This window comes from Hippoglossus hippoglossus, chromosome 16, assembly GCF_009819705.1.
Source record: "Hippoglossus hippoglossus isolate fHipHip1 chromosome 16, fHipHip1.pri, whole genome shotgun sequence".
Classification (NCBI taxonomy): domain Eukaryota; kingdom Metazoa; phylum Chordata; class Actinopteri; order Pleuronectiformes; family Pleuronectidae; genus Hippoglossus; species Hippoglossus hippoglossus.
Window position 1 is genome coordinate 25,459,289 of NC_047166.1, and position 24,193 is coordinate 25,483,481.

Sequence of the window (24,193 nt, forward strand, 5' to 3'; positions counted from 1 at the left end):
TATATACTGCACGGATTTGTAACTACACAAACCTAGATGTCTTCAGTCTTAAACACCCTCAATGACAAATGAAGCTTGTATATTGGCTTAGTTCTTTGTATTCTATTGTCTAAGCGTATGAAGAGACAACTGTCCTTATAGTGCAGTAATAAACCTGCAAATTACTGCAGGTGCTGGATAATGAAAATAACCGAAGAGATGCTTCGGAGGAATGGGGGTGAAAACAAAGACTTCGGAGTGTCACGGGGTCTTTGAGATTACATTAGTGTTGCCTTTCTTCTCGAGGCCAATCCCATCCAATTTAACACATTTCCTGTTTGTGCTCGAGCTCCAACCAGCGGAGCGGTTGCATGTGTACTAATCAACACACAGGAGAAGAAGCTTGGTAGAGTTAAGATGGCGGCATGTGGGTGAGGAGGCTGGGATCGCAACTCGAGGGTTTTCGCCATTAAACGACGCCTATGAATCCACATATATACAGTAATCGATAGAGAAACAAGTTCCACATCGTCCACACGTTTGTGTGTGATTTTGGATTGACCCCATGACATCTATACACTTCGTGGTTCACCCGTTGCCCGGGACCGAGGATCAGCTCAATGACAGGTATTTCACTGCGGCCCGTGGAAAAGAAGAATTTAAATCGTTATTTATGTGTTAAGCTTGGTATACACGAGTCAGGCTGTATTGATGATCGACGTTCACATTGTCATGCGTCTGGATTCGGGTTCAGTTTATTTAAATGACCCCCCAGGGTTGAAACAAGGCCCGGCATCTTGGACAATCCTCGTTAGCTTGCTGCTACCTAAACACTCGCTCCAGTGCTAGCTGCTAGCCCGTCCACTTGCTAACTTACGACTAGCTAACACTAGCAGGCTGTTTCCTTGGTTCTCTGGAAGGATTGGCTCCCAGTCAAAGTTGAGATAGACAATGCGGATTGGGGGATGGGAAAAGAGGGGGAAATAAGGGTCGTAAAATACAACGTTATTAGAAAAAATACGGGCTTTTGTCTATACATTACACGTACAGCCATTTGACGTATGTCAGTGTTTGTTTTGCGGGCGTCTCGTTGATTATCATGATCAATGAAGTAGCTAACGTCAGCTAACCGAGTGCTAGCTGCTAATGCTAACAGCCTAATTCGCTACCACGCTCTCGACTAAGCTAAATATTTGCATTCCAGGGTGTTTTGTGACACAGTTTCGTATGTGTTTAGTGGAACAATTTGCTTGCTAATGTCACCGTATGTTATAACATCATCTGTCTGTTTATTTGTCCGCACTGAGATAAATGTGAAATATGAAGTGAAGTACAGTTAGCTAACATTGCATTCTGAATAATCCCGTTAACGACTTTAATAAGGAGTCAAGTCAGGGCTTTTCAAAGTGTATACGATGGATGATAGGTTCACATAATCACTCATTTGGATTCTTTTCATTGTTACCCTCTCACCAAGTAGCTACAGCATACACAGGCAGTACATTTTGACTGTACCTAATATTGTTACTGGTGACATGCTTCTGGCATGCATCACGCAGCCTTTAATGGGCTTTCTCTAGGTAATGTCCAAACTGAACACATTATTATTCAGTAGCTGTTGGGAGAAACGTCCATGAAATTGTGTTTGACCTGTATTTTGGCAGAACGTGTGATTTATGGTAAACCTATTTATATCCATTGAGATTGAACTGATTAATGAGCTGGTCTACTTGCACACAAAGAGGCTGAGAAGTTGAAGTGTTTTTAGATTGACCTTGAGATTACCAACTGGATATAGGCTCAGCCTTTTGCAGGTTGGTGTGTTGTCTGACTCTGGGGTACCTGCCTTTGTCTGAATGCAAGGAAAGCTCAGTTTACTCCACTGGATACATGTCTTATAAAAAATGCCACTCAGACATCTTGGTGGTACGGTCCATTGGTTCCTTGAAGAGGTCATGGCTGTTTCATCCTCAGGCATGCATGCATGCTATATTGCATGCTACAGTCACCATGTGCTGCTGGGAGGCCCCCCTCCTCCCCCTTCCCCATGAAGGAACTTGCAGTTGTCAAAGCAGATAAGTAGTTTATCTGAAATAAAAAAGGGTTGGTCCAGCCGGGCTCATCAGAAGCGCTTGCCTGGCATGAACCTCAGATCAGATTTCCGCAACCAAATGCCAGTGGTTGGTTTTACCTAACTGAGGTCTGCTCAGACACATAAGTTGAGCATAGTGGAAATGCCATTACTCAGTAACATCTGCATCTCACACAGTGTTACTGAGGAAAGAGAAAGTACTTATAATTTAAGAGGTTGTCTCTTGTTCTTGTGCATTCGTGTGCAACAATTGTAATAGTATTTAAATGGTTTGACCTGGCACTAACAAGTGAATAGTATTTAAGCAATAGCATTTGTTCACATATCATTTTCATTTTAATCAGAGCATTCACGAGAACAGATACATCAGTACTTCTGTATCTCATGACCACATGTGGAAGCAACATATTGCAGAACTATATATTTAAGATGATAGCATAGCCCAAAATAATGTGCCTGCTAAGAGTTGAGAGCAGATGTAGGTTTGTCTCTTCACTAGACACAACACAAAATCAGGATACAATACATCTTAGATCAGCTACTGTATGTGGATAAAGCACAATCAGCTGCTGATAACTGCAATACCTCAACACTGTAAGGCATGAATTGTGTTACATGAAATGTAAACCAACAGTTTGTCATAAAGGAGATTGTTGGTCTGTATTAGATATAACTGTGAAAGGTTATTTTTCAGGAAGTACTTTAAATGTTTGCTTACCTTCATTGTTTGTGCTGCAGATTTCCAGTGAACACCAGTAGCCAAGCAATTTGAAAAACAAGAAAATGTAATCGATTATATTAAAAGTTCACAGCTATCCTTCATATGTATAGTTTTCAGAACATTATTCATTGTATGTAAACAGTATAGACATTAATGTTGTAGTGGCAGTCTTGAGAATGGCAATATCATATTTACTCCGGAGATATTTAGATGGCTGTGTTGGTACTTTAGGTTCCAGAAGGAAAAGATGAGCAGGAATCACTTTTGATTGATTGATTAATCTGTAAAAGAATAGGGAAAGTGGGGTTGGTTGTTGATTTGGCAAGAAGCTAGTGGATGTACAGAAATAAAAAGCAAATCATATGACATTATATTTCATAAATATTTCTCCACAACATAATCCTAGACGTTAAGCAATATTAAATACTTACAAAAATACTCGTATGACAGGTATTTTTCCAGTTTCATTTTGAATGTCAGATCCCTTGTTTTGTGTTTTTCCATAAAGGACAAAAGAGCCGCATCTTGTTTTATCTGTTGTGGAATTAAGCACTCTGTTTATCTTGATTCACACTTTGGTAGACAGTGCAGATGCCTTGCAAACTTTTGCTTAGAGTTGGTAAAGGGAATTTAAGCCTGACTGTCGGCTGTGGGCATTGTTTGTCGGCCTAACCCTACAAGGTGCATCACAGTGAGACATCCAATGATTGAGCAGAAAATTGTTGTTTTGTTATTCGATCATTTTATAACTATGGAAATACTTTTGAATCATACATTACTTCTGGTCATAGCAGCAACTAGTGCCAAAATTATTTGGCATCAGCAGCAACCACACAACCATAGTCACTGGTGATGTTGAACATTTCAGAGTTTTAAACTATTGTTGTGATCGTTGATGTTATCATTATAGCTCAGTGTAGCCTTGAACCAATATGACTGAAAAGGTGCACGAGTTAAAATAATTTCACATGTTAATATGCAATTTCTGTAAAATATTTTGTACAGCTTGTGGTTCATGTCAGCACTGTGTGTTTTAAATAGCATAGAATCACTTACTAATTACAATTAGTTCTTAAATTATTCTTATTTGTATTATTGTCTTCATCTTATCAGGCTCCGTGAAGTCTCGGAGAAACTCAACAAATACAGCTATAACAGGTAAGTGTGTCAACATTGTAATTATATTCTGCTTTGTACAATGTGAACTTGTAAACAGAATCCTGTTTTAAACATTCTCAATTGTGTTTTTGCTTGTTTGTTTCTTTTCCAATGCAGTCATCCACACCTCAGTTTGCTGGAGCAGGCCCCCCTGAAGCAGTGCGTTGTTGGTCCAAACCATGCCGGATTTCTCCTTGAGGTAATACTATGACATTACAGCATGAACCAGTAAGGGACCTGGAGTATATGATTATTATCTGATGCCCACTACAAACAGTTAAATATAATAGGAATTAATAGGATTTTTATTCTAACTGTGTCACTATATTCAGAAAAGCTCTGGCTTTTACTATAAAAAACACCAGGTAACCTGCCTTTCTTTTAGTTGCTAACTGTGTAAATTGTGGACATAGGTAAACGGATAGGATGCGTTTGTTATATCCAGGACATCACCCCAGTTAGAATAATCCAGTTTAAACAGGGCTGTTGACAGACTGAAGAGGCATGTAGTAATTGACCTCATGTTGTTTGCTTTGACAGAAACATCATTAAACTGGTGCATGTAGATGGCAATGTGTTCAGGAAGTGTTGAGGCTTTATGCAACTGTGCATTAATAAGCCCCTCTCACAATAGTTTATTAATGTCTAATATAATGTGGTTGTAACCTAAGTTATATCTTCCAGTATGCCGCACCTTTAATGAGAAATGTTTTGCTGTGTAGATCCCTCATTTGCTGATAGACTTGCACATAGTCCACACTATTGTGGATATTTTGCAAACCAAACTTTTCCTTCTGTGTTTGGGCCTCATGTCCACATGCAAACAACGTTTTAAGTCACTAAAACTGTGTTTTTTACACACACCTTCCAAATTGCAGATTTCTTTCTGGATTGGTTTCTATATATGTGTGGGAAACAATTATGTCACAGCTTACTTTGTACATATCCATGGTTGCTTTGTGTAATGAGCATTAAGAAACTGAAAGAACAGAAAAAACAAGAATGGCGGCTATACACATCTGCTTCGCCCAATATTACAATATTCGTGGATCACTGAGTTTTTCCTCTGGTATTTGGTGGATAATTTTTGTAGACTTTATCGCCGCCTACTGGCCCGGCATACTTTTGAGCGTCGTATTTGTGTTCTTGTCTGGACACTTCTTTGTAAAACGCAGGTTGTGTGGGTGGAGATCTTTTTTAAATGTAGTGGAAAATATCCACAGTATTATAGACAAGGCCTTAAACTTGTGCGTTTTAAGTGTTTATGATATAGATAATGTAAGTTTTTATGTCTGACTTAATATAGGCTTCAGTCCCTGATCTGATACATTGCCCTCAACATGACAGTATGATCACCCCCCACCCCCACCCCCCACTCTTTAGGAGTTTTCATTTGTGCCACTAAAAATGTAATTGCTTCTCTTTCAGGATGGACGTGTGTGTAGAATCAGCTTTGCTGTCCAGCCTGATCGCCTGGAGCTCAGCAAACCGGATGGCAGCGATGGGTGAGGGACTCGCATATGAAGGGATCTGTCCCGGAAACTGCTTTAGCTTTGGCATTGAGTTGAGACACAGATGGCTTGTGGGGATGTCTAGTTCACAATGCACTGAGAATGTTCAGCCTTACTGATGGTGATTTCTGTGATTTGAATTCCATTTGGCACTTGTGCCCTGTGAGTATGAATCACGCTGACATGCTTTCACTTCTAGAATAATGCTCTCTCTTTGCCTCAAAGTTTTTCATTTATCAAGAGTGAAACATAAATCTGAATTCACTGCAGGTCTTTTCTCAAAAAGTATTTTATTAGGCCACCACCCCCCCCCCATCAATGTTACATTGCACTACAGGGGGACATATTTGTTTTTCAATACAAAAATTCTTGTGCTTTCTATTTGAATCTCGACACCATTCAGCAGCATGACAGTCCCAAAATTGTTGTTTTTAGAACTGAAAATCGGTTGCTTTTATGACTCAAATGTGTGCTTCTTTCCATGTTTCCTTTCTAAAAGTTTATTTTTTGGGTACAAGCTTTTTATTTTGTTGACTATGAGCGTGTTTTTTTGGTGAATGGCTCATTGATAGTTGACGATGTCCTGCCAGCAGAACAACATCCAACAGTGATTTCATACTTTTCAAGGCCACTCTAGGTGTTAGATATGCATGTGAAATAGGCTGTAATACACTGAGGAGCTGCCTGCTCCAAACTGTTCAGCACAGCTAATGTTTTGGTCCATGCTGAAGAAGATGAAAAGCTTCAAATTGTAATTGCCTTTCAGTCAGCACTGTTTTGGGTTGCTGGGTAGCCAGTTGAAAAAGAGTATGGCAGATTGACTTTGAATTGTAACAGCAGTTACATGGATTGTCAGTTTGTGAAATTGCTTTTTCTGTGTCTCTGTAGTAATGATGTGATTGACTGTCTGTATTCAATAGTATGATGTTGCAGTATGGTACTAAATGTGATTGTATTATTTTGTTGGAAATTATTTTAGTGTCATTGTAGTCCCTGTTAACTGAAACTCTGACTAATAGTCATTTAGTTGTCCTGGTAACAACAAAACACCATAAATAGAAGGGTTAGAACACATTGTTTAGAACACATTGTTTGTGAATTTGTAGTGAAGTACTTTTGGTTAAACTTATAAGATATCCCAGTTTAAGAAATCTTAAAGTAGGAGCAAGCAGTTGCAGCCCCACAACCCCAAGAACTTAAAAAAAATGGAAAGTCTTGAAGGAGGAACGAATTGCAGCCAATTCTGATTCCCAAGGGTGTTGCCATGCTAGTCTCCAAAATACCCCATCCTGTTTCACGGAATAATATTAAAAGAAATATGAATCCTGAACCAAGGGGTATAATTTGACAAATGCCTGGGGTAAATTTGGTTTCTGTTAACCCAGGTAATAAAAAGTATTTTTTGGTCCTTCTAGGGCTCTTGTAGGTTTGTAACTGATCTCCCATCTTTTGTTTCCAGTTCAAAGTTGAGCAGTGGTTCAGGGACAGGAAGGAGCTCCAGGCCAGGCAGGACTAGTGATCCGCCCTGGTTCCTGTCTGGTTCTGACACACTGGGCAGACTGGCAGGCAACACCCTTGGGTAAGTTCTAGCAGGGTTGACAGAGACAAATGGTCCTGTGTAAGCTGTTGTTTAGAGCATAGCACTGATGCTGAAGCGGTTTAAGGGTGTTTTGTCCCACAGCATTCAGTGCCACACATTCAGAAGAGAGAACTTAAGGTTGCAATAAAATGTAATAGATGAAAGTGTCCACCAAATGGCATACATCACCAACACTGCTAAAATTGCAGTATGCAGTTTTATTTGTGCTCTTGCATGATTGACCACTGGAGACTTGATTTCAACAAAATATGTGTTGAGGCTCCTTTTTATAATGAAGTTGTGCAGAACTGACAGAGCTGCAGAATAACTCTAAGCCTGCACCCTTACAGATTAATGTTGAATGGAAATAAAATCAAGAGCATTGTATTTATATTTTATTTATATTCATATTCATATATTATATCAAAGCTTTTCTCCCACACCACCTGTTTAAATGAGGAAAAAAGGCTTTTCAGCCCTGTCTCTCCTGTCACAAAGGCTGAATCCTTTTGTACCCAGATGTGTTTGTTTTTAGTCTGCTCTGTAAGCCAGATGGTGTTTTTTGGCAGTCGTGTCTGACCATGGCCTTGCACTATATGTAACAGGAGTCGCTGGAGCTCTGGTGTAAATGGAGGCAGTGGAGGAGGTGGAAGTGGTGGTGGAGCAGGGGGCGGTGGAGCAGGAGGTGGAAGCAGTGGAGGTGGAGGGGGCGGCGGAGCAGGAGGAGGTGGAGGCACGTCGGGCAGGTCGTCAACAGCGGCTCGCGATTCCCGCCGACAGACCAGGGTGATCCGTACAGGAAGGGATCGTGGCTCGGGTCTTCTGGGCAGCCAGCCACAGCCAGTTATACCAGCTTCTGTCATCCCTGAAGAGCTCATTACTCAGGTATAGAATACTCAGTGTTTACACCTTTTTCATGTCAACATTATAACATTAATGTGACCATTTTCTACCCTTTTGTTACTGAAATTATTCGTACAATTACACATTTACTCACTAATATGTAGCCATAAATTAGTATAAGTAAAATATATTTAACTTTTTGCCCTTGCCACTTTTCTATAGGCCCAAGTAGTCCTTCAGGGGAAGTCCAGGAGTGTGATCATTAGAGAGCTACAGAGGACCAACCTGGATGTCAACCTTGCTGTCAACAACCTGCTGAGTCGGGATGATGAAGATGGAGATGATGGAGATGACACGGCCAGCGAGTCCTACCTCCCTGGAGGTAAAAAACATGTTCAGACCTGGTATTAACATTCATCCTGAAAGATCTGATCACACTCAGACAGCTTGAAGGTTGTCTGTTCACACCTGGCATTCAAATGTGTCCTGAACTTGTGACCATTTGTGATCAGATCTCATTTTGCCACTTTATATGCAAATATACACTTTTCTGTTTTCCAAATTCAGTTTTTACCCAGTCTGAGTTTTCAGATACGTCTTTCAATGCGTCTGTGTGAGAAAGGGAGAGCAGAGTCAGGAGTGATTGAGTGAATCAATGCACTGGCTCTACTACGTGTTAAGATCTTGCCAATTTGAAAACAATATCAGTCATTATTTGGTGGTCAGTGTTTATATTATGGCAGTGGGTACAAAAAAAGAATTGCATGGACATTGAGATGTAAAAACCTAAGTTTAAACTGTAGCAGGTCAGAGATCTCAGCTAAGTACACGGGCCTTCACGTTCACACTGCTTGAAAAATGTCGCCACAAGTATCGTGACATCCCGAGTTGTCTCAAAAGCATTGACTATAATTATAATAAATTAATAAAAATAAATTAATAAAAAATGTATCTAGGATTTATTTTTGTTAATATTTCTGAAACCTAAAAACATATTGTCTTTGTTCCATGCAGAGGACCTGATGTCCTTGTTGGATGCAGACATTCACTCTGCCCATCCCAGCGTGATTATTGATGCTGATGCCATGTTCTCTGAGGACATCAGCTACTTTGGCTACCCCTCTTTTAGACGTTCCTCACTGTCTCGCCTGGGATCCTCTAGAGGTAAGTCAACAACTCGCCCCTGTCTAAGAGAAGGAAGGGTGTTAAGAGAGGCTTTGGTGCCTGCACTGGTGATGGCTTTTGTTTATAGGGATGTAGCTTCAATGGATCTAATCAAAAACACAACAGACAAGTTGGTAAATCAAGGCAGTTTTGTAATGAAATGGCTGTGCTTGAAGATTTTAATGGAACAGAACTTCTCTTACAAGCAAGACATTTTAAAGTTTTTGGAGGTTAAAATATTTATTTGATGTTAAAATATTTTCCTCTTTGGAAAATATTTCATTGACTTTTTATGCAAAATTTGTTTAAAGAAATTATTTTAGCTTTATTGTTGGGGTAATATTCTCTTCAGTCTGGTCAGCTGGTTTTTGTAATAGATGTTACAGGCTATAAATGTTTGGTGTTGTATGGTGCATGGGTGTAGTACATACTGTGAGCTCTCTGAGAAAGGCCCGCTAGGCCCACCTGTCTAAACAGGGACCCTTTAGGCAGTCTACTCTAAAAACCTACCTAGCCCGTTTTAGCCTATATGCATGCTTTCTTTCTTTCTCTCTATCCACTTCCTCTTCTACTTCACATTTTAACATATGAGCGTGCAAACTGACTCACTCAACAGTATAATTTAGACTCCCACTCAATCTTCAGGTTTGCAATTTTGATTTGCATTACAGTAATTCTAAAGACTCTTATCTCTCTCTATATATTCTTAAAACTATGTTGACGGGTCTTTCCCAGAGAGTGGCTTACTTCTATCCCACTGGTGTGACCTTATTGCATACCAGTTCTCCTTCTTCCCTTAGAGCGTGACTCAGAGCTGTTGCGTGAGCGTGAGTCTGTATTGAGGTTACGCGAGCGCCGATGGCTGGACGGGGCATCGTTCGACACGGAGCGAGGCTCCACCAGCCGTGAGGGCGAGCCCAGCCTGGACAAGAAGAGCATCCCAGTCCAGAGTCCTGTCTCCCTGGGAGAGGAGCTCCAGTGGTGGCCTGACAAGGTAGGAGGCACACAAACAGATCTTGATTAATTGTTAGATTTAAAAAAACAGAAATTCAGAACCTTGGCCATGACATTTCAATTGGGGACCGGAATTAAATTAATTTATCACACATTTATTAAGATCTCAAATTTCCTTTCCAGGATGGTGTGAAGTTTGTGAGCATTGGAGCCATGTTCTCTGAGATGGTGGCTGTCAGCTCAAAAGGAGAGCTTTATCAGTGGAAGTGGAGTGAACCTGAACCTTACAGGAATGCACAGGTGGTCAATTCAACCTATGAATGTAACCCTAAACAATAAACTATACTAAATGTTTTTATTTTACTGAAATACAACTTGCAGTTATACCTATTTTATTGTAGCATGTCTAAAATATTACTTATTCTGCCTTCAGAATCCTTCCATTCATCATCCACGTGCATCATTTCTGGGTGTGGCCAATGAGAAGATCACTTTATTGTCTGCCAATAGCATCAGAGCCACTGTAGCTACAGAGACAAACAAGGTAGAGTATGATGGCACAATAATTTGTCTGTGTTCTGCTTTGTTCATAGCAAAAGTTTTTGATCACATGATCATCTGTGTAGCCTAAGTTGTCATTGAGTAAATAAATGTTTTTTATAGTTAAGTACGTCACAAATATTTAATAAATATATTGCTCATTAATTTATGTTTGTATTTGGCGTTTAGGTTGCAACCTGGGTGGACGACACACTGAGCACAGTGGCCTCTAAGCTGGAGCACAGTGCTCAGGCTTTCCCTGAGCTGCAGGGAGAACGCATGGTGTCACTGCACTGCTGTGCACTATACACGTGTGCACAGCTGGAGAATAGCCTCTATTGGTGGTGAGAAGATGCATCCATGACAATACATGTAACAGTTTAATAATGTTATGGTGTTGTTCAGGTACCAATGCTATTTAAAACAGAAGTATAATTCCATTCAAAGTCATACAATTGAATTTATGTAGTATTCAGTGATAGAGCACAGACAAATGGTTTGTTTGTTTGTCTAATCATAGGCAGAAGAGCCTGTGGTCATCTTTTGTAGTTATGATTCTATTATTCAAAACACAAACCATATTATTACCAATTTTTAATACATTGTCTGAACTGTAAGCATCCCCTGGAAATTTGTTCATACACATGTTCCAATAAGCAGACCCTGCTGTAGTAACCATCTTTTCTTGCTAAAATACACCTGTAGTGAACATTGTAAATCCTCCTTGAGACCAGACATTTAGCATTATATATTTTTTCATTTATCCTTCATTTAACCGGGATGGTCCCATTGAGGTTAAATATTTATTGTGCAAGGTAGTCCTGGCCAACATTGGCAGCAATGGAATAAAAAAGATTCATATATAATACAAGCAGGGACAGATAACACACGAAAACATACTAAAACACACACAAGAACATGCATGAAAATTACAAAGTCCACATTAAAAGCAAAGACATAGTTCTCTCTGAAAACAGAGCTGATCGAAGTCGGTGTCAATTTCAGTGTGAGAAATCATTTAATTGAAGTCATTTCAAGGGAAGGTATAGGTTTCAGTGATGCTCTGCCACTTAACCGCTTGCATTTGTCTGCAGGGGTGTCGTGCCTTTTAGTCAACGGAAGAAGATGCTCGAAAAGGCTAGAGCCAAGAACAAAAAGCCAAAGTCCAGTGCTGGCATCTCCTCAATACCCAACATCACCGTGGGAACACAGGTAAGACACAATTTTAGATTTGACCGCACATTAATGTTTTTTATAGATTTTTCTTAAGACTTATGACTCATGTAAGTTGTGCAGTTGGTGTAAAACAAATTACTTGCTACTAATAAATGTACCTTTTCCTTCCTTAGGTGTGCTTGAGGAATAACCCCCTCTACCATGCCGGTGCAGTGGCCTTTTCTGTCAGTGCTGGGATCCCGAAAGTGGGTGTCCTTTTGGAGTCTGTGTGGAACATGAACGACAGCTGCAGGTTCCAGCTGCGCTCACCAGAGAGCCTCAAGAACATGGAGAAGACCACTAAGACTCAAGAAATCAAGTCAGTGTAATTTTATCTTGCAAAAATCTGTCATGGCTTCATCTGTTGGATGTGAATTGTCTTCCATTGTTCCATGTCAGCAAACTTTTTACCACAAGACAAGCAAAGGATAAACCTGGCTCGAGGCTTATGAACACACTTACCACCATTCACCACCTCAGTAGATTATTTACAGATGCTAAAGTATGTTTTAGGGGTCCATTACAAGGTTGTCGAGGCTATTGTAAAGGTTCACAGGTTCATTAAGGATGTTTTTAGTGTCATTGGAAGGTTGTCGAGTTCCTCTTAGGTTTAGAGGGCCTAAGTTGTCAGTTTATACTGATGGTTTTAGGAGGTCTTCAGATGTCTTTGAAGTGGTCCTTTACAAGGTTAAACACCTTTGGGGTTATTTTCACCACTACCATCATCTTTGGAAGAATACTGTTCACCTCTCTATAAAGGTCAACAAGAGATTCTGCTCCTCTCTTCTTTTCTAATCACTCAAACGTAGAGCTGATCTTTATAAAAACCTGCTGTATTAATATTTATGTTCCTGGATAAACAGGGCGTTGCTTCTTCTGAGTTGTGTGATCATTTGTGGGAAGTACTTCTCTCCTGTCTGCAGGCTGTGCACACGTGTCTGCTCGCTCACAAATACTGATGACCACATGTATTTAGTTATTAATTGAAAGTGTCGGATCATGAATCCGGATCGTTCCGTTCACTTTAACCCTGACATCCTGGCTGTGCGTCAGGATAGCTTGTGTTGTGTGTAGCAGATGAACGTGCGCAAGGTTTATATTTGTGTCTCATAAACTCTAAAGTGAATCAGCAAACAGGTTCAGGTCCTGATAATTTCAGATTAGTGTTGGTGTTTATTGTTAATGTGAAAAGTGAGTGCAGGTCAGAGGGAGATACGGGGAAGGCAACTCAGACAGGAGACTGACACGGTAAAAGACGGCCTGACCTTAATGTGTGTCTGTCCTGATCCTGGTTATAATTTATGCGTGGTTATAATTATGCAGTGGAGGGACATTGCTAAAACATTTAATGTAGCAGAAAATTTGAATCGATTATGTTCTTACTCCGCAGAGATGCATCTAAGAATCGAGAAATTTTCCCACCTCCAAACCTAATGGTGGACCACATCACTAACGTACTTTCCTTGTATTTGTCCACCATTTGTAGATATCATGAATCCAATAGTAAAATCTCACTGTCTGTCCCTATAGGACTGAAAGCAAGCCAGAGCTGGTGAAGACAGAGATGGGTCCTCCTCCCTCCCCAGCGTCTACCTGCAGTGATACCTCTTCTATTGCTAGCAGTGCCTCACTGCCCTACAGTATGTCATATTCCCTCTTGCTATCTCTCCCTCTTAACCTCTAGCTCTCTTATCTCCCAGGCACAGAACCAATTCCTTCTACACTCTGTGCTCTCATTAGTCCTTTGACATTGAAACAGATGGTGCACAGACTTTTATCAGCTACTCCCTCCATTTTCCTGTGAAGGAAGTAAGACCATCTCACAGAATATTTGGATGGCTTTTTACTTGGTCATATGAACAATACAGCTAGCGGGCAGTTTTAATATTTTCTTTTCTTTAGTCAACACTGAGGTTATCACTGGGTCAGGATTTAATTTATTCAATCTAATCAGGAGTATAATTACACATCTGCTAAATTACTTGCAGAGCGAAGGCGTTCTACTCCGGCCCCCAAAGAGGAGGAGAAGGTGAATGAGGAGCAGTGGCCTCTCAGAGAGGTGGTGTTTGTGGAGGACGTTAAAAATGTCCCAGTGGGAAAGGTGGGTGCACTAAAATACGGTAATGCCTTGGAATAAGATTAATCATCCCTTCTGTATGTATTTCTGTGTCAGTTTTTACATCTTGCTGCCTTCATTTTCTGTTTTAGGTGCTGAAAGTGGATGGTGCATATGTTGCTGTCAAGTTTCCAGGGACATCAAGCAGCATGAGCAACCAGAGTACTGCTGCTGCTGCTGCTGCTGCTCCCACTGACTCCGACCCATCATCACTGCTGCAGGACTGTAGACTCCTCAGAATAGATGAGCTGCAGGTACAGGTGTCGATCCACTATTGCTAGTCTTCATCTCACTGCTTGGAGTTCAGTCTCTGGAGTATGTTTCTGTATAGGGCTGAAAATCTGTCCTCCTGACAGCGATATTCATTGCATTATTGTCTCCTTTAATCTGTTCCTGATAGGTGGTCAAAACCGGTGGGACTCCTAAAGTTCCTGATTGTTTTCAGCGCACACCTAAAAAACTCTGTATCCCAGAAAAGGCGGAGATTCTAGCTGTGAATGTTGACTCCAAAGGTGGGTCTTTGCTATGTGTTCCTCTATCTTAGCATGTACTTATTTTTTTTATCTATATTTGTTTAGTGTCTATGATTCTCTCTAGATTTTAGTTTACGTATGGACTATTCCCAACCCTTAAACATCTCTTCACCCTGCAGGAGTTCACGCAGTGCTGAAAACTGGTAACTGGGTAAGGTACTGTATCTTTGACCTAGCCACAGGCAAAGCTGAACAGGAGAATAACTTCCCTACTAGTAACCTGGCCTTCTTGGGGCAGAGTGAGCGCAATGTGGCCATCTTTACTGCAGGACAGGTAAGATGACCTATATTTTTTACATTTTGTTGCAGATAAGCATGATATTTTTAGATAAACTTAATTTCTACATATTTAAAAGGTTGACTTTTTTTGTTCTAGGAGTCTCCTATCATACTCCGAGATGGAAATGGCACAATCTACCCTATGGCCAAAGACTGCATGGGTGGAATACGAGATCCTGATTGGCTTGACCTGCCACCTATAAACAGCCTGGGAATGGGGGTGCACTCTCTGGCCAATCTCCCCTCGAACTCCACCATTAAAAAGAAAGCTGCTATTATTATTATGGCTGTCGAGGTAAAAATTATTTCATGAAAAGCACAGATAACGTTTTTGTGTTGGGATATTTTCTGGCCTTGAAATGGAATGTTTATCCTCAGCTCCACAATTTCCTTACAAAGTCTGCCCACCAGTTTTATTGATACTGATAGATTACCATATGTCTAAAATACCTAAATACAATGCTCTATGTCAAAGTGAAACATCACAGACATCTCACATCTAATGAGTGATCATAATAAACACCCAGTCATCTTGTTTCCTTTTCAGAAACAGACACTGATGCAGCATGTGCTGCGTTGTGACTATGAGGCGTGTCGACAGTACCTGGTGAACCTTGAGCAGGCGTTCCTGTTGGATCAGGGCAACCAGGCCCTTGGAGCACTTCTGGGTCACCGCTGTGATGGAAACCGCAACATTCTGCATGCTGCTGTCTCTGTCTGCTTCCCTGTTAGTAATAAGGAGACCAAAGAGGAGGAAGGTAAGCTGCTTTATATTAACATTTTGACTGAGAGCTAGTTTCAGTGATGACATGATAACTATAATTTTATTATTGAGACATACTTGCATTTTATATCATTTTGTCCTTTTTAAGACCTGAACAATGAAATGTATTGTGATTAACTGAAATTCATGTCAGGGATGCAAAATGCACTATGGGCAATGTACTTTGTCTATTCGCCAGTCTAAGCCTTTAAATAGATTTTCAAAGTTGCAGTTCAAACAGGGGCTGAGAACCCGAGCGAGGTACAACAGTGGATGAAAACAGCAACAACAATGACTTAGAAGATTCTGACAACGATTTTGACGTGCCTGCTCGGCTGCCAGCCAAGGCTCAGGGTGAAATACATTTTTGAGGGAGGTGGAGGAGGATTTTGGCAAGTAAAAGCCAGTATCATCCCAAGCCAGAGGTCAAAAGATTGACCTGATGCAACAAAGTCTCTGAAGCTGATGGAAACATAAAAAAAACATTTGAAAAGTTCATTTGTTTGTTCATTAAGATTTTATTTTTTTCTACAAATATATTATATAATCTTTTTTTAAGAGGGCACTTTATTTCTCATAAGCTCAATTGGATTGTTAAAGCCCTGTGAGACAAATTGTGATTTGTGAATATGGGCTATACAAATACAATTTGATTGTTTCATTGATTGACTATTAATTTGCTGGTTACATAAACATTTATTTTCCAAATGCATCTGTTTTAGACTTTGCCGTCTTTTAAAAAAAATGTAATACGCACACACTTCTAGCTTGGAGGCTGCTCACCTGCTTTCTTCTGAGTCCATTCTGAGTGCTTAGTGTCTGTGATGTTTCATTTCAGAAGCTGAAAGGTCGGAGAGAAACACATTTGCAGAGCGCCTGTCTGCTGTGGAGGCGATTGCCAATGCCATTTCTGTGGTTTCAAGCAACAGCTCTGGAAATAGGACTGGCTCCTCCAGCAGCAGAGGGTAAATATCCAGCTCCACTGATTTAGTTTTATTTTGCCTAATAGTTTGCACATAAAAGTACAATACTAATTTAGTGCACATGTTCATGCTCCCTTAAAAGAAAGAAAGCTCTTTGCTTCTAGTTTCATTGAACAGGTTCTCCAATCATATCAAAAATCCTAAACATTGCCCATTTTAATTTCAGTGCCTTGTTTTACTTTGTGTGTCACTTCTAGTCTTCGTCTGAGGGAGATGATGCGGCGGTCTTTAAGAGCCGCTGGTCTTGGCCGCCATGAGTCCGGCCCGTCATCCAGTGACCACCAGGACCCTGTGTCACCACCCATTGCCCCACCAAGCTGGGTCCCTGACCCGCCACCCATGGACCCTGGTCAGTGCATCTTAATAAGGGTCTTACACTGACAGTTCAGTTCGGACCTCAGTTTTTGACCCAGGTTTTTTTTTGGGGGGGGGGGGGGTGTTATAGGCATTTATGGGTTTTAGTCTAAAGAACATGTTGGACTTGACTTGACATAAAACTACGTAAACAAAAATAACTCAAGAATAGGAAAGAGGTGTGTGTGTGCGTGTCTCCCACAATCTCAATGCCCGGAGTTCAACCTGTGTGTATATATACAAAGTTCGTTTCAGTCTCCCCCACAAGACCAATCCAGTTTAGTTCAATCCAGTTCTAACAACGAAAAACAAATGCAACAAAAATCCGTTCCGGGTTTTACTGACGATCTTCATAAACCAACAACTCAGGAAAGTAAACAGAAAGAGAAGCGTCCATGTTGCTTCAATAACAGTGTTCCTTTAAACAATATGTACAGGACACGGTACAGTCGATGGTCAGTCAGTCGGGCATACGCCGGCCTGTAGCTCCAGGGAATAAACAATCCACCAGATGATTTCCTCCTGACTCCGACTGTAGAGACTAGGTGTCTGTTTCTTACTACACTCTTTTGTAAAGGTGTAACAGTCAGTCCTCTCTGACTTCCACACTCTTTGCTCTGAAGATACCAATCACTTCTGTGTTGGTTCACATTAGATGGGGTTTTGATTGGAGTGTTATGCACGTATGCACACATGCAACAGGCTGCAGCTGTGGAAGCGTGTGGGATTGGGCTGGAAGACTTGTAGCGGTTCCGTCTTCACATTTCGTGAACCGTGGACGCCTTGACCGCGGTTTTGGTTCGCGAATCATTGCAGCCCTGGCACAGGGTCACCCGAAGAACCTGGTGCTTTCTCTACGTTTATCAAAGTTTAGTGCAGCGTCCTCACAATTGACTGCACTGGTTAATTAGATATGTGTAAGGTCACATACCAGGTTAGAGTTCTAATCTTATTAGTGTGTATCTTTTATCATTGTGTTGATTTGCCATTTGCCTGCAAGCATCAAGCAAGAGACTAAAAGATTTTCAGAAACATGCAGTCCTGAGGTATAAACAGGCATGTTGAGTGTCCACATTTTAAAAGCTCTAATGGGCGACTTTGCCAATTTTCAGTCAGCTTTGTATCAGTACAAGAAGTTTGCTGGCAAATAAGTGGGAATTGTGAGTGCAGGCAACATGCAGCTTTGTTATGATACAGATAGGGTTGGGTATTGCAAAATTAATGCTGCTTCAGGAGAAGGACAGACACGCATCCTTGTACCGTGCCACATTACCATGTCCTTCCTACTCACTCCCCCGCTGACCTGCGCCCACTTTACATGTAAACAATAAACACCAACACTAATCAGAATTTATTAGGACACGGACAGTACTTGAAGTTTACTGTGTGTTTGTTTGATTCGCTCTAGAGTTTGAGACACATATTTCAATGCATTGAAAAAACATTACAACATTTGAGCCTACACGAGACGGCATGTGATGTGCACAACCAGGACATCAGGCTTTAAGTGACCGGAACGATCTGGATTAATGATCCAACACCATCGATTGATAACTATATAAATGTGATCGTCACATTGTTTGAAGAGCGACAGAGACAAAAACTCATTCACTCACTCACTCACTCACTCACTCCTGCAGACGGGAGAGAAGTTCTTCCCTGCTCACTCAGGCAGTGTAGACACTCTAATCTGTTAACATGGCTGCCAAAATGATTTATTTTTCATTTAAGTTCAATAAATGTGATGTTTTAAAAGTCAATGAGTAATTGTGTTAAATAATCTTGATAACAAAATTGAGCTAAATAATCGTGATTATTAAAATTATTTTTGCCATAATCGAGCAGCCCTGGGTTGAGGCAATGACATGAGGTGCCAAAATCTGCATTGTGATTTGGTCCAGGAGGTATCAACCGTGTAGGAGCTGGTGACTGATTGGCACCGGATTTTCAGTACCCAACCGCAGCTACAGAGCTGGGTGAAAGTTTCTGATTTCATCTACAACAACCAATTAGTGAATGTTTTGCTGTAATTTGTTTATTGGTCAGAGGGAGCTCTAATTTTCACATCACTCTTATTATTTTGTGAACAGATGGTGACATTGACTTCATTCTAGCACCAGCTGTGGGTTCACTCACCACTGCCTCCACTGGGACAAGTCAGGGACCCAGCACCTCCACCATACCAGGTAACAACATCTTCACTGAGATGATGAGTGATGAAGAGAGGCTATTTTTACTGCTTGTAACAGGAATTTCAGTTGTGGGTAGCACATGGTTACATCTCAGATCATACTTCAAAATCAGCTGACTTAACTAATGTGATGCTGTTAAACATATGCTGATGATGCAAATAAAAAGTGGGTAGTGTTTATTGTCATATTGTTGATAAATTGCTGCTTCACCAGTTGTCTTGGGCACTCGGTCATTGTTGAAACAGGCTTGGCGTCTAATGGATTGTGTTCTCTATATAAACAGGACCGTCCACTGAACCATCTGTGGTTGAATCTAAAGACAGGAAGGCCAACGCCCACCTTATCCTCAAGCTGATGTGTGACAGTGTTGTTCTGAGGCCACACCTACGGGAGTTGCTTTCTGCAAAGTACGTGTGCATTCATCAATACTCTGCATTTTATTGTATATTGGGTTGACCTGTTCTGGATAACCTGTTCTGTTATCCATGATCTGTTATCCATGTTATTTCCCTATATATCCTTCCAAAGTGCTCATGCACATTTTTGTTGCTGTTGTTTGACAGGGATGCCAGAGGAATGACTCCATTCATGCTGGCTGTCAGTGGGAGAGCCTACCCGGCAGCCATCACTGTTTTGGAGGCTGCTCAGAAAATGGCAAAGGGTAAGTTAATAGTGTAGCTTTCAGCGCACTGCTGTAAGCAGGATGGCCATTTAACCCATTAAGAATGATTACAGCAGTGTTTCATTGACTAAAGCACAATGAAGAAGTTTCAGATTCAGTCGGTATAAGACGTGTTTGAGGAGGAGGAAATAGGGTGGCTTTGTTGGTTTAAAAAACTAAATTCTCATGAAGTTTAGGGAAAGGTGAATAAAATGTTTTTTATTTAATGTCTGTATTCTTTTGAGACTGAGAAATTCAACTCTTTTCAAATGTTGGCTATTCTGTCAGCTTTTCAGAAAACCCTTAAGGTTTCAGATGGTGGGTTTCAAACAACGCTTAAGTTACAGTGATTCAGGTTATTTGGCTCCTTAGGTCTTAATGGGTTAAAGGGAGACTGCCATGGTCACAAACTTGTAGTTAAATGCCATCTCTATGTACCTAGTATTATGAGCAAGTACTCTGCATGTGATGTTATCCTGAACAGAAAAGTGAGAAACAAAGTTTGGTGACCAATCCGCCCTGCCACCTCTGTGAATAACTTCTCAGAAAGCAGCATATTTATGGTGAATCTGATATAACCTAAACTGGTTAGGTAACAGCAGGAAAGGTTGATGTTAATTGTAAGTTATGTGAATTCAGACCTATTTTTGCTTCTATGCTTACAACAGCTAACTATCACGTTATAACTGGCATTCCTGTGTTTTCTATGTTTTGCTGCTGTTCTTTGCCTTGAGCGCAGTGGGTGACCCAGGCATTACAGAGAAGGAGGATGCAGACTCTGTGTTCATGGAAATGATTTGCCCTTCTGGGACCAATCCAGATGACTCACCACTGTATGTTCTTTGCTGCAATGACACCTGCAGTTTCACTTGGACTGGAGCTGAGCACATTAACCAGGTCAGCCCTACAGGATTAAACTGAAGTTTAGAGAAAAAGCACTTTGTCCGAGCACCAGTGTGTACCACAGGTGTCAATTAGGGATTGGATTTTCATTTCAAATGTTAAGAGAGGCAGTTGCATAACAGACAATCAATTGGACCTAAAAACAGACGATGGAAAGATGTGGCTTTTTGGCACAAAGTGAAAGCAGCAGAAAAATATTGCCTACACCAAAGTAGAGAGCACACGTGTATTACACACATTAAGCCTCACTCATATTGAAGGCAATGTTATTTGTGAATCTTTTCAATGTTTAATGATCACATGAGTTGACACTGCCTTTGTATTTAGGATATCTTTGAGTGTCGAACCTGTGGTTTGCTGGAGTCCCTCTGCTGCTGTACGGAGTGTGCTAGGGTCTGTCACAAAGGACATGACTGCAAGTAAGTCCTAGTTTTGAGTATTACCTCATTTAGTCTCTGTAAGGCTTTCAGTCTTTCTTACCATCACTTTTCATTACCTGCATTTAAATTAGGTCACATTTCTAATCATAAATTTGCTTATGTTATTTCCCAGGCTGAAGAGGACCTCTCCCACAGCATACTGTGACTGTTGGGAGAAATGTAAGTGTAAAACACTTATCGCTGGCCAGAAAGCTGCTCGTCTCGACCTGCTGTACAGGCTACTCACAGCCACTAACCTGGTCACAACACCCAACAGCAGGTAAAAACACTCTTCTTTCTATTTGTGCATTGTGAGCATTTTTGAATAGGAATAGGAAAATCCTATATTTCGGACTGATTTTTGTTTCCATCTACAGGGGAGAGCATATATTGCTGTTCTTGGTGCAGACTGTTGCCAGGCAGAGTGTTGAGCACTGTCAGTATAGACCACCACGCATCAGAGAAGACAGGAATCGCAAGGCTGCTAATGCAGAGGGTAGGTTCACAATCATCTTTTTATCAACTTTAACCATTAGTACTGACAAATTATGTATACATTTTTAAACATATATTTTTCACATCTTATTTTCTATGTTCTTACAGCCTTGACTGTTTTTTTATTATATTATCTCCAGAGGGCACCCAGTGTATGAAAACATGCTTCTTCTCCTTTCCTCTCTTTTAGACTCTGATATGCCAGATCATGATCTAGAACCTCCCCGCTTTGCTCAGCTGGCCCTGGAGAGGGTTCTGCAGGACTGGAATGCCCTAAAGTCTATGATCATGTTTGGTTCTCAGGAGAATAAAGACCCGTGAGTACCGCAGCAAACAGCACCCCCAGCATTAAGATGTGGTTGTAATAGGAGCTTGTAAGACTGTGATTATTTTATGCTGCTCAAAGAAATGAAAAATGATCCATTGAAACTCAACAGGAATGTATTTTTCCAGGAATAGTGTCCCAGTTATTAGACTTTTTACACAGATGTCCTTGTGGGCATCTTTTTTGCTGCTTTATTATTGGTAATAAACCAGTCGATAATCTCAGTCGTTCATATTGACATAACAAATGTGACTGATGTAGTTATAACTTCATGTTATAGAGTTTAGTTCCCAATCATTTCAGATCATATTTTGACTGTTTTTTTCTTTTATAGACTTAGTGCCAGCAGCAGAATTGCTCACCTTCTGCCTGAAGAGCAAGTCTACTTGAACCAGCAGAGTGGCACCATTCGCCTTGACTGTTTCACCCACTGCCTCATTGTCAAATGTGCCCCTGACATCACTGTAAGTCCAGTTAGTCCTTCTTGACTAATACTTAATGAGTCCACCTGAATATTACCAGTAAATATGTGTTATGTTCATGTGCCTCCTTACACAGTATTTTGGTTATCAATGGTTGTTTTTCTTCTCTCGTATTAGTTCATAGACACCTTGCTGGGCACACTGGTGAAGGAGCTGCAGAACAAGTACACTCCTGGCAGAAGAGAGGAGGCAGTCAGTGTCACCAGGAGGTTCCTTCGCTCTGTAGCCCGGGTGTTTGTTATCCTCAGTGTGGAGATGGCTTCCTCCAAGAAGAAAAAGTAAGATTTTCATGTCACGAGTTTTAGGTAAAGGCTCTATGAGGTATCATTGACCCTATACATGCAATGGAGCCTACAAATTTTGACATCTTTTGAATTGTAAGAGACCTGGTCTTCTCTCTATTTCCACTACATAGCAACTTCATCCCCCAGCCTATCGGGAAATGTCGGCGAGTTTTTCAGGCGCTCTTACCCTACGCTGTGGAGGAGCTGTGTAACGTAGCCGAGTCGCTGATTGTTCCAGTACGAATGGGTATTGCACGGCCTACTGCTCCTTTCACTTTGGCCAGCACCAGCATTGATGCTGTTCAGGGCAGCGAGGAGCTCTTCTCTGTTGAACCTCTCCCTCCAAGACCCTCACCTGACCAGTCCAACAGGTTGGTTGGCTCTATGGTATACTTTTTGGCAAGTTACAGGGCATCAAAATGTGCTCATGTTAATGTGCTGAAATAAAGAAATAACTTGTTTCAAATCATTGAGTCGTTGAGTAGAATTTTTCTTAGAGAGAAGAAACTACAAGTAACGAAAATGCTTAATCCTTATTCACTCGATATAAAGACTTCTGGCCATGTTTTTCATTTTTTCCAGTTCCAGCCAGACAGCTGCCTCTTATATCATCAGGAACCCCCAACCTCGACGCAGCAGCCAGTCTCAGCCTGTGAGAGGGAGAGATGAAGAGCAGGATGACATTGTATCAGCAGATGTAGAAGAGGTGGGAGTCTCATTATATAATAATTAGGGCCATGGTGAACTTTGTATGCTAGGGATTCAGTTTAAGTTGGTGACAGGGTTTCCAAGTTTTTAATGGAACTCAAACTATTGTTTTACACTGCAAAATTACACTGACATCTTGTTGAATATGTTTATGTTTCATTTAGTTTATTCCTCACACCATAGTTTTATATCTGGTTTGTCCTGCTTTGCTTAAAGTTTTCTCTTATGATCTTGTTGTTTGTCTCTCAGGTTGAGGTTGTAGAGGGGGTAGCGGGGGAGGAAGACCATCATGACGACCAAGAGGAACAGGGAGAGGAAAATGCAGAGGCAGAAGGACAGCATGATGAACATGATGAGGATGGTGAGACACCTCCTACTTTTTCTGAGTGAAAGGAAATGGTAACACTGAAGTTTAGTTTATTAATGACAATAAAAAATGTATTAATTTAGTTTGAATAACTATTTGAACCCAGCCAACAATGACTGATGCATCTTTGTGTCTGCCTTTAGGAAGTGACATGGAGCTTGATCTGCTGGCAGCAGCTGAAACGGAGAGCGACAGCGAAAGTAACCACAGCAATCAGGATAATGCTAGCGGCCGCAGGAGCGTTGTCACAGCAGCCACTGCTGGCTCTGAAGCAGGTTGGTCAACAGCCACTGTTCATATTTTAGTTTAGATTTAATTTTAGATCTTCCATTTAAATAATTTATGAAACATTCTCCTCGGTTTCAAGTTTGTCTCTTTTGTGGAAATGCGGTCACCTTTTTTTATCGACCTCCTTTTAACTGAAATCTTTCCAAATTTTTGTAAAGCTCTTACTAATTCGAAATTGGATTTCTGTCATGCCACACTGTGGTATGTTTTCTCCTTTAGTTGCAGCCTAAGTCAGTTCTCACAGAATCACTAGTGCTTAACAGAAATCACTTTGGATTGTAGGGT

General features: G+C 40.9%; 1 protein-coding gene across 13 annotated transcripts in view; it reads left to right on the top strand.

Moving 5' to 3' along the window:
• The first annotated feature begins 329 nt into the window (after positions 1-329).
• Positions 330-24,193, top strand: part of ubr5 (ubiquitin protein ligase E3 component n-recognin 5) — a 35,952-nt gene continuing 12,088 nt past the window's right edge. For 6 of the 13 annotated variants that reach the window (XM_034610136.1, XM_034610137.1, XM_034610126.1 and 3 more), the window contains exons 1-37: positions 371-606; positions 3,906-3,950; positions 4,068-4,149; positions 5,379-5,455; positions 6,921-7,040; positions 7,646-7,925; positions 8,106-8,265; positions 8,898-9,047; positions 9,830-10,041; positions 10,185-10,301; positions 10,435-10,545; positions 10,731-10,885; positions 11,636-11,753; positions 11,891-12,075; positions 13,287-13,396; positions 13,745-13,857; positions 13,965-14,126; positions 14,273-14,384; positions 14,525-14,679; positions 14,782-14,979; positions 15,232-15,442; positions 16,286-16,412; positions 16,628-16,779; positions 18,875-18,970; positions 19,260-19,383; positions 19,540-19,637; positions 20,377-20,534; positions 20,868-20,959; positions 21,093-21,239; positions 21,337-21,455; positions 21,645-21,771; positions 22,114-22,243; positions 22,379-22,539; positions 22,677-22,916; positions 23,128-23,251; positions 23,503-23,614; positions 23,764-23,895. In XM_034610136.1, coding sequence (XP_034466027.1) covers positions 545-606; positions 3,906-3,950; positions 4,068-4,149; positions 5,379-5,455; positions 6,921-7,040; positions 7,646-7,925; positions 8,106-8,265; positions 8,898-9,047; positions 9,830-10,041; positions 10,185-10,301; positions 10,435-10,545; positions 10,731-10,885; positions 11,636-11,753; positions 11,891-12,075; positions 13,287-13,396; positions 13,745-13,857; positions 13,965-14,126; positions 14,273-14,384; positions 14,525-14,679; positions 14,782-14,979; positions 15,232-15,442; positions 16,286-16,412; positions 16,628-16,779; positions 18,875-18,970; positions 19,260-19,383; positions 19,540-19,637; positions 20,377-20,534; positions 20,868-20,959; positions 21,093-21,239; positions 21,337-21,455; positions 21,645-21,771; positions 22,114-22,243; positions 22,379-22,539; positions 22,677-22,916; positions 23,128-23,251; positions 23,503-23,614; positions 23,764-23,895 — 5,074 coding nt within the window. In that variant the 5' untranslated portion in view covers positions 371-544. Of the gene's footprint in view, positions 607-3,905; positions 3,951-4,067; positions 4,150-5,378; positions 5,456-6,920; positions 7,041-7,645; positions 7,926-8,105; positions 8,266-8,897; positions 9,048-9,829; positions 10,042-10,184; positions 10,302-10,434; positions 10,546-10,730; positions 10,886-11,635; positions 11,754-11,890; positions 12,076-13,286; positions 13,397-13,744; positions 13,858-13,964; positions 14,127-14,272; positions 14,385-14,524; positions 14,680-14,781; positions 14,980-15,231; positions 15,443-16,285; positions 16,413-16,627; positions 16,780-18,874; positions 18,971-19,259; positions 19,384-19,539; positions 19,638-20,376; positions 20,535-20,867; positions 20,960-21,092; positions 21,240-21,336; positions 21,456-21,644; positions 21,772-22,113; positions 22,244-22,378; positions 22,540-22,676; positions 22,917-23,127; positions 23,252-23,502; positions 23,615-23,763; positions 23,896-24,193 lie in introns of all 13 variants that reach the window. The other 7 variants (XM_034610133.1, XM_034610135.1, XM_034610127.1 and 4 more) reach the window with 7 other exon arrangements.